This window comes from Ziziphus jujuba, chromosome 1, assembly GCF_031755915.1.
Source record: "Ziziphus jujuba cultivar Dongzao chromosome 1, ASM3175591v1".
In the NCBI taxonomy this organism is placed as follows: domain Eukaryota; kingdom Viridiplantae; phylum Streptophyta; class Magnoliopsida; order Rosales; family Rhamnaceae; genus Ziziphus; species Ziziphus jujuba.
Genome location: NC_083379.1, coordinates 8,805,112 through 8,824,896, shown reverse-complemented (window position 1 = coordinate 8,824,896; position 19,785 = coordinate 8,805,112). Strand labels below are relative to the sequence as shown.

The window sequence follows — 19,785 nt, the reverse complement described above, 5'->3', positions numbered from 1 at the left end:
ATAAATCCCTTTATGATCCCTGAGCTCTTATATTTTTGTCAATTTAGTCCAATCATTTAATTTTATTTTATGCTTGATGCTTAAGATAAAATTAGTGATGCATATTGTGAAAAAGTAAAATTAAATTAAACAAAATAATTTCTAAACATAGTATGAGTTACTTTCGTGATATTTATACGAAATTTTTTTCATCATACTTATTTATCAAAATATATGATTGGACTTATTTAACAAAAAGTAATCGATGAGGGGGTGATGTGAAGGCTTTTATAATATAAAGGGCAAATTACCCACCAAAAAAAAAAAAAAATTTATTATGTTTCACAAGTATAAAAATGTAGTTACCCTTAAAAAAATATTATTTATCACTATTGATGATTACCACTGATAACTCTATATGTCCACAAGATAATTTATTTATCAAAAAAATCTTAAATGCACCCAATCCATTATTTGCATAATAGCATAACTCCACGATGATGATTATTAACAGTGACAAATACTAATACTCTTTTAAAAATTAAGGTTAGAAATACCTTACCACCCATTAGTTTGGACAGAGTTCATTTAGGTTTACTACCAAAAATAAAAAAAATAAAAAAAAAAGGTTCATTTCAAGGTTTCTAAATATATATATATATATATATATATTGCATTTGATATCCTCAAAGTTCTAAAAGTTATTTATTTGTAACGAAATCATTAAATATTAATGGTTCAATGAATGTTTGCTAAATTAATAATCTCTTTTAAACAATAAAAAATTTCCCTGACTCAGTACTTGGACCAATGTAGTAAATTAATAACCTCGCTAATTGCTTAAAATAATAATTCTTGACCTAATAAATATATAAATTAATATTACTTATGTATACAATAAATAAATAAATAAATAACACATAAAAATTCATAATAAATAATACTAAGGAACTTTTTACCTACAGCTTCTATTTTCCAAATTGAACTTTTTCTCCAAATATGCATATAAAGCCTTTTACCTTTTCTTTGTACCTAAAATGAACTCAAACTCGTTCATAATTTTCTGAATTCCAACTCATTCATTATCTTTTACAATTCACCCCACCACACACTCACATATCCATTCTCTTATTAAGGAATTTTTTATCGAGAAGTTATGGAAAAATGTCTCACCAAAACAGGATGGCATTTATATAAATTTAAACATCACATTAGATCATTTAGTGGGATGTTTTCTCGAACAATCTCATAATAAAAGTTGATGAATAATAAAAAATATATATATATTTTTTCGTTTTGTAGCAAACAATTAGTTTATATTACTTTTTTTCCAAATATACATATAAAGTCCCTTTTCTTTGTAACTAAATTGAACGCAAAATCATTCTTAATTTTTCACAATGCAAACACACACATACGTATTCATTCTCTTGTGGAGGAATTTTTTGTCAAGACTGTATGAGAAAATGTCCCACCCAAACTAGTATGACGTTTATATAAAATTTACACATCGCATTATATCATTTAGTGAGATGTTTTCGGGACAATCTAATCGTAAAAGTTCATAAATAATAAAAAATATACATATATTTTTTTCATTTAGAAGCAAACAATTATTTCTATATTACTAATGCTTAAAAGACCTTTTTTAGTTGCAAAAAGATATATAATTGTCAACCAGATCATATGATCAACGTTGATGTGCATATTTATAAGTCATACGTATATCTTGGTTATATATATATATATATATATAAGTAGTAAAAATATAAAATTCTTTTTGAATTAGTAAATATTCATTTATCAATAAATAATTAATCCGTCAAAAATAATATTTTTTCTTAACATCATTTTATAGGGGTAATACTCATGTTATATTCTAAATCTTTTTTCTTTTATATTTTTAATTTGTGATCATTAACTCAGCTTAAATTATTTAAAAAGACACCATTTAATTTAAAAGAAAAGGGGAAAAAAATAGAATTTAAGGTTGAAAATGGATGAACCGTAAGAAGTCCATTAGTAACTTTTAGAAAATAGAGGGTATCAAATGCAAAAAATAAATGTAACATCCCGTCTCGAACAACATCGGAATTTTCTTCATGTTGAACGAGTGGCTCAAAATTTGACTTTTTGATCCGGATGGAATTTCTCTTTGATCAGGATATCGTTGCAAAGTATGCATCAACTCGATCCCTAAACTAGTAGCACGTCGAAAACGAAGCTACCGTTTGAAAGATATGGGCAAAACAAGTTGAGGTCCAAACTGCCCAAGGGGTGCCGGAGTTGACTTTTTGTTCGTACAAAGATGAGTTTTGACTAATGCACGGTTGTGAAGTATTCATCGATACGAGTTCATAGACTAGTGGCACGCCCAAAATGGATATGTGGTTTACAAGTAATGGATCTGCAAAGTTTTTTTTTAATAACATATTATTTTAATATTATTTTATATATATATATATGTTTATTTTTATTTTCTTTTTCTTTTTTTCCCTTTTCCCCCATGTAGGAAAATGCCCCCACGGACTTCTTCTTCCTTTCTTCTTCTTCTTCCTTCTTCTCCTTCTCTTTTCATTTCTCCTTCCCGTCAATCTCTCTCTCTCCTTGCTGCATCTTTTCTGGCCGCCGCACTGCTACACGCGTAGGACGATGTGGTGGCCCACAGCTGGACGAATTCGAGCACCGAGTCGCTCGCCGATTGGCCCATGGACACGTTGGGATAGACGCCCAAAGCCGGCGATCGGTGAGGTGGTGGTTGGCCGGTTTTTCGATGCTCACCGGTCCTGTGGTTGGTTCTTCCTCCTATATTTCGACCCCCTGATTCCAAAAATAACCTCCATTTGCCCAAATTTCGAGCCGTTTGTGAGATAGAAGAAGGGGAAATTCGATCGAAACCTTCCGTCTACCTTCGGTCGAGTTGAGTCCAATGGAGATCGGTAACATATTCCTTGTCCCCTTAGCTTTCCGTTGATACCTTATTTGTGAATTTTGGTTATCGTTTTTGTTAGCTCCCCTGGGTATCGGGTATTATTTATCCGAATAAAATATTAATTTATTTGATCATATGTAATGTTGTTATTCTAGGAGCATGTGTGAGTCGTAGAATTGATCCTATGGAGGATCTTGGTTGGATTGCGTGCTCGAGGTGAGTGATCCACCTTTAAACTTAATTTTGGGTGTTTAATTATATGTATTTTGTGATAATTGATTATTTGAAAATGTGATATTTCATGTGTTAATTGTTTAGTAAAATTATATTTGAAATTTTAATGGCACAATTTGAATAAATTGAAATGTATATGTGCATTAACGCATATTTTGATTTTGATAAATTATAGAAATTCATTTGATGAAAATTTGATATTTAAAGAAATTATGATTTTAACATTTTTGATTTATTGTTGAAATTATTGTGAGTTTATTTCAAGCAATAAAAATGTATTTATATGGATTTATGAATTTTGGAATTTTTATGTGATTTAAATATATTTTGAATTTTGAGGAATTGAAGGAATATTTATTTTAAATTATTGTTAATTTCATTGATGGATATGAAATTGATGGAATTTGTGCGATGGATTTATGACGATGATTTATAAAGGAATTGTGGAAAATTTAGGGGCTTAATTGGATAGAATAAACCCGGTGATATTTATAACATTTTGAGATTTGAGAATAAATATATTAATTTTATGGTTTTTAGATGCACCATACACGTACTAGTGTTCTGTATACATGGATATGATTAGTGCGCAGGTGGATGTGGTTAGTGCGCAGGTGGGTGTGAGTAGCGCACAGGTGATTTATGGGGTTGTCTTGTGGTTGCCATCAGACGAGGGTACGCCGCCCTTCCATAGCCGGGACACCTGTTTGCATCGGTGCGGTGGGACGCCACGCGACCGTATGCCGGTTTCTCTCTTTAACCTCCTATCTAGCGGTGCTTAGAATGCTGGGTATCTTTAGTGCCACTAGTATATAATGGGTACATCATATGGTTTTCATGACATGATTTTAGTTATACAATATTTTAGAATTTTATTTAAATTAAAATGTTTTTAATAGTGTTTTATAAATTAAATTGTTTTGGTATTCTAAATTGAATTCTATTGTTAATTATTTGGTTTTATTTTATTTATTTAAATATTTCTTGGACCATTTTTGTTAATGTAAATTTTATTGTATTTTCGTATTAATTAGTTACAATACTTTATTCCCAATTTGATATTTGTCATTAGTCTTATTTTTATAATTATTTCTCACTAAAATTTTTGGATTATTAATTTATTGTCTTTTATTTGCAAATTATTAATTAATATTTTCTAGATTTTTGGGGCATAAAATGTTGGGTTTTGCAAAAATGTTTTAAAAAATAAACTTTTCCAACTGAGTGAATTGTGAGAGTTTTGAGGGAAAATATTATTTTTTAACTACCTATTATTTATTTACTTATTTCTTATTAATCAATTAACTAAGTTATTTATCCTTTTATTATTATTATTGTATAGTAGATTGGGTTACTCACTGAGATGATTAGCATCTCACATTTTTAAATTCCGTTCCCTTAGGCCCAAGTTAGTCGATATTGATCGTCCGGGAGCGAGCTCGACGTCTTGGTTCGTTGCCGAAAGTCCAAGAGGCTTTTTCTTTCCTTTCTATCTTGTATTATTTCTTTTTATTTTGTATTGTATTAAATTTCATATTCAATTGTACTGATAACGCTCTGTATATTATTTGAATAATTATTTATTTAATTATGCATTGGTTCCCTGTCATTTATTTGAAGTCCTGCAAACTTGTGGAAGTAAATTGTAGTAAGGTGGGAGGAATAAGGTGGTGTATATAGAAGTGTATTTTCAATGCAGAGAAATTGTGGTAAGTCCAACCTTTAGGGGAGGTTCTGCTGGATTTTCCATTGGAGTGTTCGATAGAGTTTTTCTGGGATCAGGGCTTGTTTAAGGTTCCAATGAAAAATTTTGGACGATTTTTGACATAAATATAAAAATAAAAAAATTACAAAAATCAAAAAAAGGAACCAAAAAATAAAAAAACGTAACAAAACAAAACCCAACATGAACTTTTCTCAAATCAAAGGGTAGTTAAAATGTATTTAACCTTTTAAAAAGAAGAAAAGAAAAAAAAAGGCAACACTAGTTTTTTAAAAACTATTTATCTTTTCATAATTTTTTTTCCTGAAAATTGTGTAAAAATGAATATATATATATATATATATATAACAGCTAGGCACAATCCTGTAGTTAATGATGAACTTCAAATTATTCACAAAGAAAAAAAATTTGATGAACTTCAAATTCTACCATTCTTAATTGGAAATATTTTATATTTTATAAGGATTTTCTTTTATTTTTTTATGGTACATTTTAAACAGAATTTCAAAAACCGTTAGGTCCTTATAAAATATATGTTCAATTTTATTTTTTTTCGTGTCTAAATTGAAATAGCCATGCAAATTTAAATGCAGGGTCTTGTTTTGCTTGGAGAAAGGCAGTGTTTTCCTCTTTTATTTTAAGTTGAGAAAGGCAGTGTTTTCCTCTTTTATTTTAAGTTTTTTTCTTTGTAAAATTAATTAAATTAAATTACTGAAAATATATAGTATTTTTTTAAAATATATATAAGTTTTGAAAAAAAAAAAAAAAAGTACCAAAAATCTCGCCAACATGTTTATCATATGACAATGTGACTATTATTATTTTATGGTTGAAAAATTAAGATAACCTAACTATGAATAAATGAAAAATTAGATCACTAAGTGTAGCTAAATATAAACTATTTAAAAACATTACACTTCAATCCTTTGTAATCTTAGTAGACATTTTGATTGATATTATTTTTTTGGTTGAAAAATTAATATAACATAAATATGAATAAGTGAACAATCAAATAAATAAAATATGGAGAGATATAAGTTATATTTGACATTTCATTATTTGATAAATATTTTAATCGACTTTTTATGCTCTGGCATTATTCACAAATCACTTAAAAAATGGCAACTTATCATTTAATAAGCATATTGATAGACTTTTTGATACCTCTACTATTATTCAATCTAAGCAGTGTTTGACATTTCATTATTTGATAAATATTTTAATAGACTTTTTATGCTCTAGCATTATTCACCAATCACTTAAAAAATAGCAACTTATCACTTAATAATAAGTATATTGGTAGACTTTTAGATACCTCTACTATTATTCAATGTAAGCAATGTTATAGAAATCAAATTGTTTGCTAAATTTATTTACTCAATACATGCAAATGACTGAACAATTTGTAATTAATTTGTTATCATGTTTATGCTATATGAATTTTACAATCACTAATATATAATCATGTCATTTGCTACATTATTTGATAAATAATTTGTTGTCCCTTATACTGCTAATTTTATCCAATGGTTCATAATTATTGTTCATTAACTAAATTACAATATATTAAAATTTTTCATTAAAAAATAGTTTATTAAGTTTTTAATTAAAGTTATATGTCCATCAACCGTTAGACAAGAAAATTTAAAAGTTTATATGATGGTTTTCCAAAGAAAAGTTAGTAATATTCTTAATATTTGTCCAGCAACCACTCTCCTACAATAATAAGTTTAATTTATACTTTAATTATTTGTAATACTAGTGCTGCAATTTAAATATCAAAAACCAATTAGTTGTTTGTAATGGGCCTTACGGCCATATGGGCAGCGTAACAAACAGGAAGCCCGATCCCTCACAATCCCTTTAACTCCAAAAGAGGCTTGACAGTTTGCGAGTAAAAGTTCATGTAACAGCGTGCTACAGATCAATCACAAAAGAAATTTAGGAAGTTGAAGCATATAGAATAGACTTCAGTGACTTACACTTTTATGTTTCCCAGGGATTCTGGTATGGGCCCTTCTAGTTCGTTCATTGATAGATCCCTGCGACAAAGTTTTTGTTGTTTAAGAAGACTTTAGAAATGTTATTAATTTATATATAATTACATCATTTTTAAAATATAATAACAAATTGGTCATTTATTTATATTTAAATTAACAAAATAATAACACATTATTTTACAATACAATGTTAGTAAATTTTTTGTAGACTTACCGGTATCCTCAGTACTACCTAAAAGTAAAACATAAATTAGAAATTCAAATAAAATCAAACGTAAAAACTGAAAAAGACGTACAATTTGAAAGCAGCACATAGATGGGTATCATTGTCGTCAAAACTGCTGGGAAAACCGCTGCTTCCAGATAGGAAAACGAGCCATGTAGAGTTTCTATTGCGGAGAAAAACATTTAAATTTTGTAAATTTTATGCTCAAAACTAAAAATAATAATAATAATAATAATAATATTAATTAAAAAAAAGGCTCTACTAAAACCACAAAATAAAATTTTGCATCAACGTCTTTTTTGTACATTATATTCCTTTTGATTTACTTTAAATTTTTTAGCTTATATTTTGATATATTTTATCAACATTAAGGATTTAACATATTTATTATCATTATTATTTTTTTTTTCGCACATTTCACATTTAATAAGGCATTAAAAAGACTTACGAACATAAGGATTCAAATTCCCAAGACTACGTGGAACTTCCTCGGTCAATTGATTATTTGAAAGATCTCTGGAAATGCATAAAATTCCGTCAGCATTTTATTTTTCCAGTCAATTAATTATTTTATTTTTGTCTTTAACAATAAATTTAATTTCCTTACACTAAATTATGCACTTACATAATGTAGAGAAACTTCAAAGTTCCCAACTCATTAGGTATTCCACCATGAAGTTTGTTGTTAGAAAGATCGCTGCAGATCGACTCAATATATAATTATTATATATATGTACATTTGGATAATACACTAAATTTAAGCCTGACTAGATCTTTAATATAGGACCTTCAAAAATAAGTACTAGTTTTTTTTTTAATATTAATATAAAAATGGGTATTAATTAAATTCTTCAAGTGTATTACTCTTTCATTATATTTTATAGTCATTAGACCTGGCAATTTGGGTTATGACATGGCGACACGACTCGAAAACGACACGGAATAAATGGGTTTGGGTTTATTATAAATGGGTTCAGATCATAATCGGGTCAACCTGTTTAACACGATTATTAATCGTGTCATTTTCAAGTTGACCTGTTTAACTCGAAATTGACCCGTTACGACCCATTTATTAAACATGTCAGTTTCAATCCGACACGATTATACACCTATTACAACCCATTTAAATTTAATTTTAAATTAATATTTTATCACTAATATAATATTTAATAACTAAAAAATATTATAAATTAAAAATTTTATAAAAATAATTTTCTATTACTAATTTTTTAAAAACAAAAAATACATCTTTAATAAAACAAAAAACATAAAAATAAAAAAAAATAAAAAAAATTTTCGGGTTAATAGGTTAATTTTCAGGTTAACGGGTTAATAGGTCAATTTCAGGTTAACGGGTTAATAGGTCAACACGACCCGTTAAAATAATCGTGTTAAACGGGTCGTGTCGTGTTGACCTGTTTATAAACAGGTCGGGTTAGTGTTTTGGATACCTAACACGATTAATAAATGGATCGTGTTCGTGTTAGATATTTTTAACACGATTATTAAATGGGTTGACACAAACACGACCCACAAACACGAATTGCCAGGTCTAATAGTCATCATCTCAATATTTTATATACAATAAACATATATAAATTTATATTTAGTTATTTTCCTATCAAAAATATCATGATATTTTTCCATCAATCTCTGTATTATTAGTTATTAAATTACTTTAACAGTTGAATTTTAAAATTGTTTTGCAGGACTATAAGAGTTTGTGAATTATAGTAAAATCCGAATCTACAATTTTATACATATTGATATAAAAGATATACCAACTAAATCAACCTTATTTGACCTTATGTATATTGTTAGATATAAAATATAGCTTAAGGTCTTGAAAATATACTTGGGCTACATTTGGTATATAGAATAACAATTCCTTTAAAAATGTAAACAGTTATTTATAAAAATAAAAAATAAAAAAATGATAATTTTTATTTATATATTCGGTAAAAATATTTATTTAAAATCAAGGTTTAGCCAACGTTCAAATTTGATAAAAATTAATTAAATGTTAAATTTTATAATTAGTTATATATTTTTAGCATGTGACAATAAATATAAATCTAAACATGGTTAAATTTCATGAATCAAATGTACCCTTAATTTGAATTTTCTTATTCATATGTGGAAGAGACCTTTTATGAAGAAAACAACCAAGAATATGAAATATTTTCACCAAACTAAGATGCGAAGCAAATTAAGAAAGACATAAGACTAAGATCCTAAAAGATTTTCAAAGATTCTTCAAAAAAGACTTTTAATCATGAAGATTCTATTCTAAGATTTAAACAAAATTCCACGATTAGGGTCTTAGAGAAAAAAGATTCCAAAAGAGATTCTTAAATTATAAAGATTCAAGTAAAAAATCTTTTGAAATTTCCATGGAACAGAGAAACTCTTCAAACCAAAGGACTGTAATAATAAGCTCTTCTTAGAAAATAATAAGCAATAAAAGGAAAGTTATGCCAAATAGTGGTTTATAAACAACGTATTGGTGTTCATGAAATGAAACAAAAACAAAAGTTATCCCAAAAAAAATTTATAACATCGAGAAAATAAAGTCAATAGTGGTTTCGTATTTATAGAAAGAAACAAAACTAAATGTTACAAAATATTAAATTTTCTTTAAAAAATTAATTATTTTAGAAAAAAAAATAAACTAATAAAATATTTAATTAATAATCATAAATAATATTTATATAGATTAATATAGAATAACAATTTTAAAATTAATAATATATTTATATCATTTAAATTTAAATTTAGATAACATCAATTATTCTGAGTACTTTCAAAGCATGACAATTTAATAGTAGATTTGTAACTTCAGTCAAACAATATTGCTTTTGATAATTTAATATTATAAGAAGCCAAAAGAAATCAACGTAGTATATACTGTCTTTCTAGATACGTAAGGTTGGCCAGTTCAGCAGGAATTATTCCGGTCAAGCCTCTATTGCTCAGCGAACTGCGTACATGACAAAAAGGAAAATGATGAATAATCAAATGCTAATTAATTAACGAGGGGTTACTGGGTAAATAAATGAAAAAACTAACAAATACTCTCTCTCTCTCTATATATATATATTATATAGATTTGGATTTTCAAAATTATTTTGAAAATAACGATTAAATTTAGATATGAATAAATGATAATTGTTAAAGGTTTCAACTTTTTCAATTGAATTTTCAGTTTTAAAGTATTTATTAAAGTATCACTTATAGCAGCTACTATAATTGGAATATATATTGTACACGGCACCCTCTATGTCTAATATTTATATGCATGCATGTATATATATATACATGACAACGATGTGGCAAAGGGTAGAGCTGTTGTAGCTGCAGTCGCAATACACGCCCGCTTCATAAACAGCGGCAGTGTTGTTGCAATATTGGTCCTTAAAATCTGGTGGTGGTTTCAACTCCAACTTTTACTGCATGCATGGCAAACATTATTTTATTGTCACTGACCTCTAAAAATTTTTTTACCCAAAAAAAAAAAATTAAAGTACATTAAGCGTTGAATTTAAAGCATTAATTTTTTAATATCATAACCATGTCGTCCAGTTTAGACGGAAATATTTTTAATTTTTTAGTTTTTTGTATAAAAAGAAATGAATATAATTATTTAAAACAGTTGAATTATACGTTATGTCAAACATATATAATCTAACAGCTACACGTAATTACACCCATTTATATTCCATGATCAAAACTAAATATCAATTAGTACGTACCATCATCATCATTCAAGAGCTGAGCGACAACCTGAAACTTGATCAGTTGGGAACTCAGCAGCCAAAGGAAGAAGTAGAGGAGAAAATTAAATTTAGTAAAATGTGAGAGAGAAGGTTCACTACTCATCTTCAGAAAGAATAGTCAGTTCCAGTGAGTGAGTGGTTATCAGCTTAACTAGCAATTCATCAGCATTAATCCGCTATATAATGAAAATGAAACCCTCCCTTTCGGTTTGTTCTTGACTACTAATTCCAACAAAAAAGAAAAGAAGAAAAGAAAAAAGAGATGGAGACGGAATAAAGAGCATAAAAAAAAAAAAAGGATCTAGATGCGTGAGACAGAATTTTGATTAAAATTCGAGGATAATATTGTCTAAAGATTCCAATCTCTACTTTTAGCCAAAAGAAAAAGAAAAAAAAAATCCAATCTATATCGGTCCTACTATAAAGTATTTTTTTTATAATTTTTTATGCTTCTCTTTACGTTGGGAGACTGACTTAAAGTACACAAAGCTAGTGACGTAAGTAGTTATCAATGAATTATCTTCAAAAACAATAAATAATAATAAGAAAAAATGTTCACCAACAACAGCAACAAAAATAATATTATCGACGTTATTGCGTTTCGAATTATTGGATATTGTAGCTTGTATCATAAATATATATTTATATATATATATATTTTTTTTTTTTCCTTAACATTTTACATCTTGAATTACTAAAAACTTACATCATAGATTCTTTTGCATTTTCTGTAAAAAATTTAACCGAAATAGCACACGATTAACACGTAATTTTAGTACAGAAAGCAAAATGGGCCTTTTTGCAAACAATTTCAAGTTAATAATTGATGAAAAAAATACATCTATCATATATTATATTTAACTGTTTTCACTATATGATTTCAATAGTTCAAAACGTAAAATACTAAAATATATATATATATATATATATATATTTATAATACAATATGCAAAATTGGATATAATTGGGAATGCAATAGTATCAGTATTCCTAAAAATAATTTAAGTTTTTCATATGAAACAATCAATCAATCCGAAATGCTTGGCAATTTGATTAAGAAAAAAGAGGACACATTTTCCCAACTTGCATTCTGATTTGATTTACATTTTAAAACTATAGATGACAACGCTGTATATGCATCAGCAATGTTATGATTATATTTGCATTTATGAATCCATGATCACGAATTCGTTAAAATTATGCACTTCTTAAGAACTTAAACATCAATTCATTAATTATTTATTTTTGAATATAGATGTTAAATTGGCCAATTTATCTTTATTATATTATAGTTGGTTTAATTGCTAAACATTTATATTTACTATTAGAAAATTGTAGATTCAAAATATTTGGAAGGTTGTGATTTCAAAATTCTAAAGTGAAAAATCGATTTGAGATATTAGAATAAAATCTAGAATTATTATATTATCTTTTTTTTTAAAAAATGTTATTATTTTATGTTAGATATTTGTAACAATTAAATGAACAGTGATATATATTATAATGTAGTGGTATAGAACCTATACATAATTGTTTAGGAGAGGGATGTGGTTATTTTATTATTTTTTTAATAATGAAATTCATTTTTTCCACATTTACATTAAATTTGTTTTTTTTTTTGGGAGGTGAATCTGCATTTACGTGAAAGGTGCATAAAATCGATCTATATTTTTCATCTTATAATAATATTGCTATTAATAAAATAATTAAAAAAACGAATATGAAATAAATATTTTTTCTAACTATTGTTAATTTCAAGGTCCTAAGCGATGGTTTTTAAAATTTTTGGTGAAGTCTTGGAAAAATGGATTGATATTTTCTAACTATTGATAATGTCAAGTCCTAATCTTTATATATATTTTCGTACTAAGCTTTATATATATTTTCCTAAAATATATATACAGTTCCGCAGGAGAGAGCGGCTGTCGTTGATTTAAAATTAAAAAAAAAAAAAAAAAGAAAAAAAGCGCCTAATAGAAATCGCTATATGCCAGTTTTTAACACCCTTTTAATAAACGGTGCGTTTTTCCCTTTTATATATATATATATATATATTTTTTACATGTGTTTACGTTTTTGTTTGAACGGTGCACGCTTTTTTGTTTTTTGAAATGAACGGTGCGCTCTTTGTTTGCCTTATTTTTGCGCTAAAAATTCCAAAGTCCCTTATAGAACGCCTTCCTCTTCGTCTTTTAGAAAGCACGATCAGCAAAATACCGATCCCTATCTTCCACTCTCCAGAAAAAGGTGAAAAATACCACGATTTTGTGAAACATTTTGCTCTTCTCTCTGAAATTGTCCGACTTTAACTGCAATCCACAGAATCTTTGACTGCAAGAGGAAGTGAAGGAGAGCAAAGAAGCATCCCTGCTCTGGAGGAAGGAGCTGGACGATGATCCCGAGTGTGCTGATCCACAGCAACACCTCTACACCTTCGAATCAGGACCATCTCTATCTCCATCATCAACTTTGAATCTTCTATTCCACTAGTTTTACTTAAAATTGGTACCTTTCTATTTGGGGTTTCTTAAGTTCTTTGGTTCAACTTTCAAGCTCTTTGGGATTTAAGGCGGGATGTAAGCTCTTTGTTAACGATGGTGCGTGGTTTAAGGCAGGATGTAAAACTCACCGTTTGGCTTAACAAAATTGTATATATTAGAGGTGGGGAATTTGAAAAGGGCTTGTTATCCGCAAAGATAATTATTTTTAGTATTAGATTTTCCAACAATGACATTTCAAAGTAATCACATCTGTATATAAATATATATATATATATATATATATATATATATGAATACATATTAGAGGTGGGAATTAGGAGGAGTTATTATTAGAAGAAATTATTATTTTTACTATTATATTATCTGACAAGGACATTTTAAAGCAATCAATCATTACTTGAGCAAAAAGTTGAAAATATTTAAAGACCAATTTCGTATGTACTCCTGAATTTGGAGCAAGATTTTATTTGAAGATATTTAATTTATCCTTCAAAACAATCTAGGTTCAATATACATTCATTGACTAACTAATAACAAAATGAAACATGATATGATATAATATATATATATATATATATATTCATTAGTGGAATTTACAAAAATAATAATAATAATAATAATAAATTAACATTTGGATGAGGTTATTCCCAAAAAAAAAAAAAAAAAAAAACCCAAATATTCAGCATCTCTAATGGCATTCATTTTGTCATTGTAATGTTAAATTTTGATATAGGTCTTCTCTACTGATACATTACAAAATTTGATAATTACTAATTACCAAATTTTAGTAGTGAATTCTACTGTAATGAGGTATTTAATATTTTTTTAACTTAATATTTAAATTATTATAAATTTTGCTTTTCAGCTAATAAAAACAAATCTGATAATTATCTAATAATATTTGTAATTTAACTATATCATTTTTTAATATGTATTATTATAAAAACAAATGCATTTTTTGCATTGATAGTAATATTTACTATTAAAATTTTATGTCATATTAATTTTTTTAAAAATAATAATAAAATAATATTTATTATTGAAGATGCTATGAATGTCTAATTGATCCGTCATTTAGTTTGAAACTTCCAATCTTTTAACCGTGGGGATATGACTCATGAGTAGTGCCTACCTTACCTTAGGTGCCTAAAGCCGTTTTTTGAGTTTCATTTTACACTGTTAGATTTACCTTCCTTCTGTTTTTTTTTTTTTTTTTTTTTTTATAGAATGAGAATTAGAAAGATACAAACAATTTTCAACTGAAGAATTCTTTATTGTATTAAAATGAAATTTATAAAATATAATGTAATTACAATAATTATTTTATATATTTTCATTGATAAATAATTTTATTAAATTTATATTTTTATTAATAATAGTATATTTTTAACTATTAAATCTTATTATAAATTGATTGATTAAGAAAAATTTAATATTTTTATAATTTAATAGTTAATTTAATAATTAATTAATTCTAAAATTTTAATCAAAATTTTTATTTTTTAAAATAAATTTTTATCAATTTTTTAAGGATAATTTTGGATATTTTTATAAATATTTTTTATATTTTGAACTTCTAATATTTTTTTATCATAATTTTGAATTTTACTTCTCCAGAAATAAAATCATCAATATCATAGAGGAGCTCCGGTGTACCAGCTAGGTATCTGTTTTCTAGCGTCAATGTTTTCACCTTCAGAAAACTATTAATTGACCGCATCTTTCACCCTCTTTTCCCACCTAATAGTTTAAACCACTTTTGTTCAGGAAGAGAGAGAGGGTGAGAGAAACCCAAACTTAAAACTCTGCCAATTGGTTGGTTATTAACCTTACTGTAATTTGATATTAGATATATTTAATCATTTTTGCTTTTGAACATAGCATTTGAAGCACTCCTCCACCCTCTCTCTCACTCCCGAACTGACTTGGATCTCTCAATGTATTTTACATCTATATATATATGCATATTTTGGGTATGTCTCTTCTGACGAATTATCTAATTAGTTTCAGTGTATCTAACTAGTTTCAGTGTATCTAACTAGTTTCATTGCGGTTCATTCCTTCATACTGTAATTAAAATTTGCAATTAGCTTTAGTTTACAAGTTCTGAATTATGCTCAGAGTTACTTTTAGGAGAAACTAAATTATAATAAATAAAAATAAGATAGGCTTTTCCAAGATTTTTACCAAATTGTATATATGTAACAGATAAAAATACAAATTAAGTGGGAAGTCATGGCTGTCGTAGATGCCATGCTCTAGAGTCCAGACCGCTTATGCAGCAATTATTCACATTTCTTTATGAACCAAGCTCAGTTTGCACTTGACTTCAAAGGACAGTTTGAGCGAATGAAGACTCGGCTTGATCTTATGAAAGCCTTTCTTAGTGACATTGAGGATCTCAAGCATAAGAACGAAGTTGCCAAGGCAGTCTTAACCAAGCTCAGGGAAATCATTTATGAAACTGACAATGTTCTCACTGATTGCATTCTCCGAGATGAATACAAGAAACATTGTGTTGCATTTGGGCTCATTCCTTCACGATCCCTTCTTTTTTCCACCAGACTGGCAACAAATTTGAGACACATCAGTACGAGAATGGAGCATATAGAAAAGAGCTTGGGTAGTTTTCTAAGAGCCTCAGATAGCTTGGAGGTTAGTCATTCCACAAATTGAAGGATTTCCCCTACTCTTTAAGTCTCCAGGGGTTTGGAGGAAAAAATCAGGATTCAGGAATTGATTTACAGGGGAAAAAAAAATTTCACAATGTCAAGGAAGGCCATTGATTGTATGAGTTGGAGATTGTTATATTTGCTTTCTATACAATGATATGTTCGGTATGCAATGGAGTTATGCTTCTTGGGTGTTGTACTTCTAAATTCTCTAGGCCCCTTTCTGTAAAGGATGATATATTTGTGTACCATTAAATGAAATTTAAGTCTAGTTTATATAATTTTTAGAGAACCAAACTTTGGCAGGCCAACCTTTTACAAAGAAGTAAGTTTATAGTTTGAGAGGCATGTCCTCTACTCTGCGTCAAAAGGTGTATACCGAGCAGCTGTAGTTTCTGTAGTTTCTTTTAAAATATGCCGTAATGAGAATGTGCTTGGGCATGAAATGAGCAGCCAAAATTACTCGAAAGGAGCATGAACGAGTCTAAGCCTAAATATATTTCACATTATGAAATTTCAGACTAAAAACGGTTCCAATCTCTGAAAACAGAAATCGTTATATAGCTATACAAACGAAAACTACATACGAACAGTGGAAAGATAAAACGATATTGGGAAAATGTTGCAGAAAATTAATGTGTAAAAAATTTCCCTTCTCTCACTTTCTCTAGTGACTTCTTTCATGGTGCCTATACAATGATCTGACCTTTTCCTACACCAGGAACTGATAAACTTCGTCGTCCCAAGAACAATCAAACTGTTGCTGATCTTATAAATAGTTCTTTGTCGTATCATGATATGACTAATACTATGTATAAATATATACTGTGCAAGCATTTTCCAGTTATTTGACTGGTTCGTTCGTCCCAAATACATAAGCTCCTGCAGAAGAAAAACTCAGTTACTAAATGACACACATACAGTATAATGGCTACAAATTTTCTAATCTGTTAAGATTAATGAAACAGGTGAGCAAAAGATTAAAGGATGGATTGGTAAGTGGAGGCATCGAAAGGGAAAGTGCAGCAATTCCAGCGATCTTAAGTGGGATACCAGTCTTGATCATATCTTTGATTTCAATATGGCCAGTTGAAAACCCAACAACATTTGAAGGTGTTGCTGTTGAGAGCAAGTATGAAAGCTGTGCACCAATTGCTCCAGGAACCAAAAGCAAAAGTGGGTGGACATGCATACTGTGTGCAATCTGAACCAGCAGAGGAATCACTAGGGTTGTAGTGGCATTGTTGATGTGAACTCGGTGATAGTCCCACTTATAAGACAGACAGCAGGGGCAATGGCTAAATATGGAACTTCCTCCAAGAAATCCAAGGCTTTCGGCAATATATCTGTCAGCCCGCTAGTCCAGACACCATCAGCTATGGCAAAGCCAGCACCTAACAGCAATATGATGTTCCAAGGTAGTTTCTTGCATTTGTTCCAGTCCATCAACTTCTCAACCTTTTGCTTCTTGTTTGGAATTATGAACAACAAGGTTGCCATCATCACCTATTCTCAAATTTCAGAGTTAGAAAATAAAAAATAAATAATCAATTTGAATTCGATAAGGAATTATATTTGTGTGGATGGCATTTGGGATTTTCTTGAAAGCAGAGAAACTTACACTGACAGTTCCATCACCTGCTTGCCCATTCAAGAGTGCAGCCCAACCAGGAATATCATCTGTTATGCTTCTTGTCATCCACAGAACTATTAGCACCTGCACAAATTCTGTCATGTTATATGGAAGAAAAGAACAGCCTAGAGAGGCAGTGTTAATAAAACATTTGAGTATTTTGGAAACGCACCGAAAACACTGCCAATACCATCTTCTCTGCAAATGCCATTGGACCTGCTCATATCGATACATAAAATTATTACAATATATCTGACCATGAAGCTCTTCTCTTCCAAACCAGCCCATTGCCCAAGCCAAAGCAATAAAAGCAGCAAAGCAAATACTATTGAAGCCAAAGTAATCAGTGAAATATCTGCGGGGAAATAGTCCCTCGTCATCTCCAATTTTGACTCTGATTCAGTGATGTACATGAAACCATGCCAGCCAAAAAAATAAAATTGATGTTTGATTATTTGACATTCTCATTTAAAACAATAAGAAAGAGCGTGGAAACTTCTACTTATATGGCCAAAATCTTTCTTTAGAAAACTTTTTACCAGGAGTTACAGTTTTTGCCTACGTTAGAGGCCCAATTAAAATGAGGTAGATTGCCCAGGGACCCTTTTCCAGTCCAGTACAAGTGGATGTTTTTCTTCTTGTCCTTCCTCAAAAGTTGAAAGTTGAACTAAGATCAGATTTTTATGAATACATACTCCGTTAAATGTTTTAAAAGAATTAGTTGCTTGGTCCTGCTCTATAAGATTGATTAGCCTTGCAGGTACAAAAATTACTTACCATTAAATGAGTCTCTTATTGGATAACTTTTCTACAGGACCTTATCGGTTGTGTCAGTCCTACTTACTTGGTCTACTTAGATTGTCACATAGATGGCTAACTTCTGTTCTGTCATGGTCAGAAACCATAAACTCTTTGCAATACATGAATAAGTTATCCTTTATTTTACATAGTTTAATGCAAAAGTTCATTATGTTCATGCCTTGCATTTTAAATATTGATTTTTCTTGTTTTCCAAATACATTGAATTTTTCCTCAATGATGTAATTACTTGGCATCCAGAGAAGACTTTAGACCTCCTTGTATAAAACGCGCAGAATTAGTTTTACTAATGCCATATGCCAAACTTGTTTTCTAAGTAATTGTTACATTATAATTTTCATCCTTATTTTCTCAATACATATTTTTATTTTAGTAATGTAAATTTGAGCGGGAGTTAAGGTATGCTGATTACAAGAGATGCAGGGAAGCCACTGAATCAAGTCATGTAATGGATGGTTATGATTCCCCAGATAAAGCAATTGTAGAGAATAACTTAAAAGGGGAATTTCTCGAAGCTAGGGATGTCCTTTTTTTTTTTTTTTTTTAATTTTTTCCTTGATAATTCAGTTGGTCGTTTTCTGAAGACTCTGCTTCTGTTTGGCTTTCTGACACTTCGAGGATCTCAACCAGCATTAGCTGGTCCTTATGTTGTCAATGGGCTGCAGTCAATCCCTTATTTTTCGGATCTCGGTGACATTAGCACAGGTTTTGCTTCAGTTAGGAAATGTCCTTATGTTTAGCTCTTAAAGAGTGCCTTCGACTCCATGTTTGGGTATAAAACTCTGTGATTTCAAAAATAGTAGAAAAGATCTTTAACTTGTCATTTTCTGTATCATTATAATTTCTGACGGCTAATCCAACTGTTAGGGTTGCATACTTGCATGGCAAAGAAAATCCTATTAACCAAACTGGATTTGAATCAAGTTACTATACTTTCTGCCAAGAGTTTTCTCTTTCTGTATTGCCTCAAGGTTACTTGCTTATCGTGTGTAGGGCAATGACCATCATATCTCTTGCTCTTGGATGAACTTTTCACCATGTCAGGTGAAATCCTACCCTTCATTATGGAAGTCAGTCGCAGAAATTGCTTATCTGTTTTGCACAATAAATTCAACAAATAACAGATTATGCAAGATAATTTCAACCATTAAAACTTCGCATCTTTTGCAAACCATATTTATGCTGTATCTCTTTTAATAGCTTAGGTAAGATGTAAAATGTAAATATTTACACTTTCTAATACTCAATTTTTTTTCAGCAGTCAATTGCATAAAAGTTCCCCATAGAATG

The 19,785-nt window shown here is 29.0% G+C and overlaps 1 protein-coding gene across 1 annotated transcript; it reads right to left on the bottom strand.

The window, feature by feature from the left end:
- Window positions 1-17,052: 17,052 nt before the first annotated feature.
- Window positions 17,053-17,888, bottom strand: LOC125422222 (tonoplast dicarboxylate transporter-like). Its single transcript, XM_060818767.1, has 3 exons — window positions 17,849-17,888; window positions 17,665-17,760; window positions 17,053-17,549 (listed from the first exon to the last, which is right to left on the bottom strand). The coding sequence occupies exons 1-3, from the start codon at window positions 17,885-17,887 to the stop codon at window positions 17,268-17,270; spliced, it is 417 nt and encodes a 138-aa protein (XP_060674750.1). The 5' UTR covers window position 17,888; the 3' UTR covers window positions 17,053-17,267.
- Window positions 17,889-19,785: the final 1,897 nt, after the last annotated feature.

Bases quoted from the DNA above. Each gene is read 5' to 3' on its own strand.
- LOC125422222 (XM_060818767.1), bottom strand. From the start codon at position 17,887: ATGGCATTTGCAGAGAAGATGGTATTGGCAGTGTTTTCG. The intron at 17,761-17,848 runs GTGCGTTTCCAA...GAATTTGTGCAG, and splicing joins TGGTATTGGCAGTGTTTTCG to GTGCTAATAGTTCTGTGGAT. The intron at 17,550-17,664 runs GTAAGTTTCTCT...ATTTGAGAATAG, and splicing joins CAGGTGATGGAACTGTCAGT to GTGATGATGGCAACCTTGTT.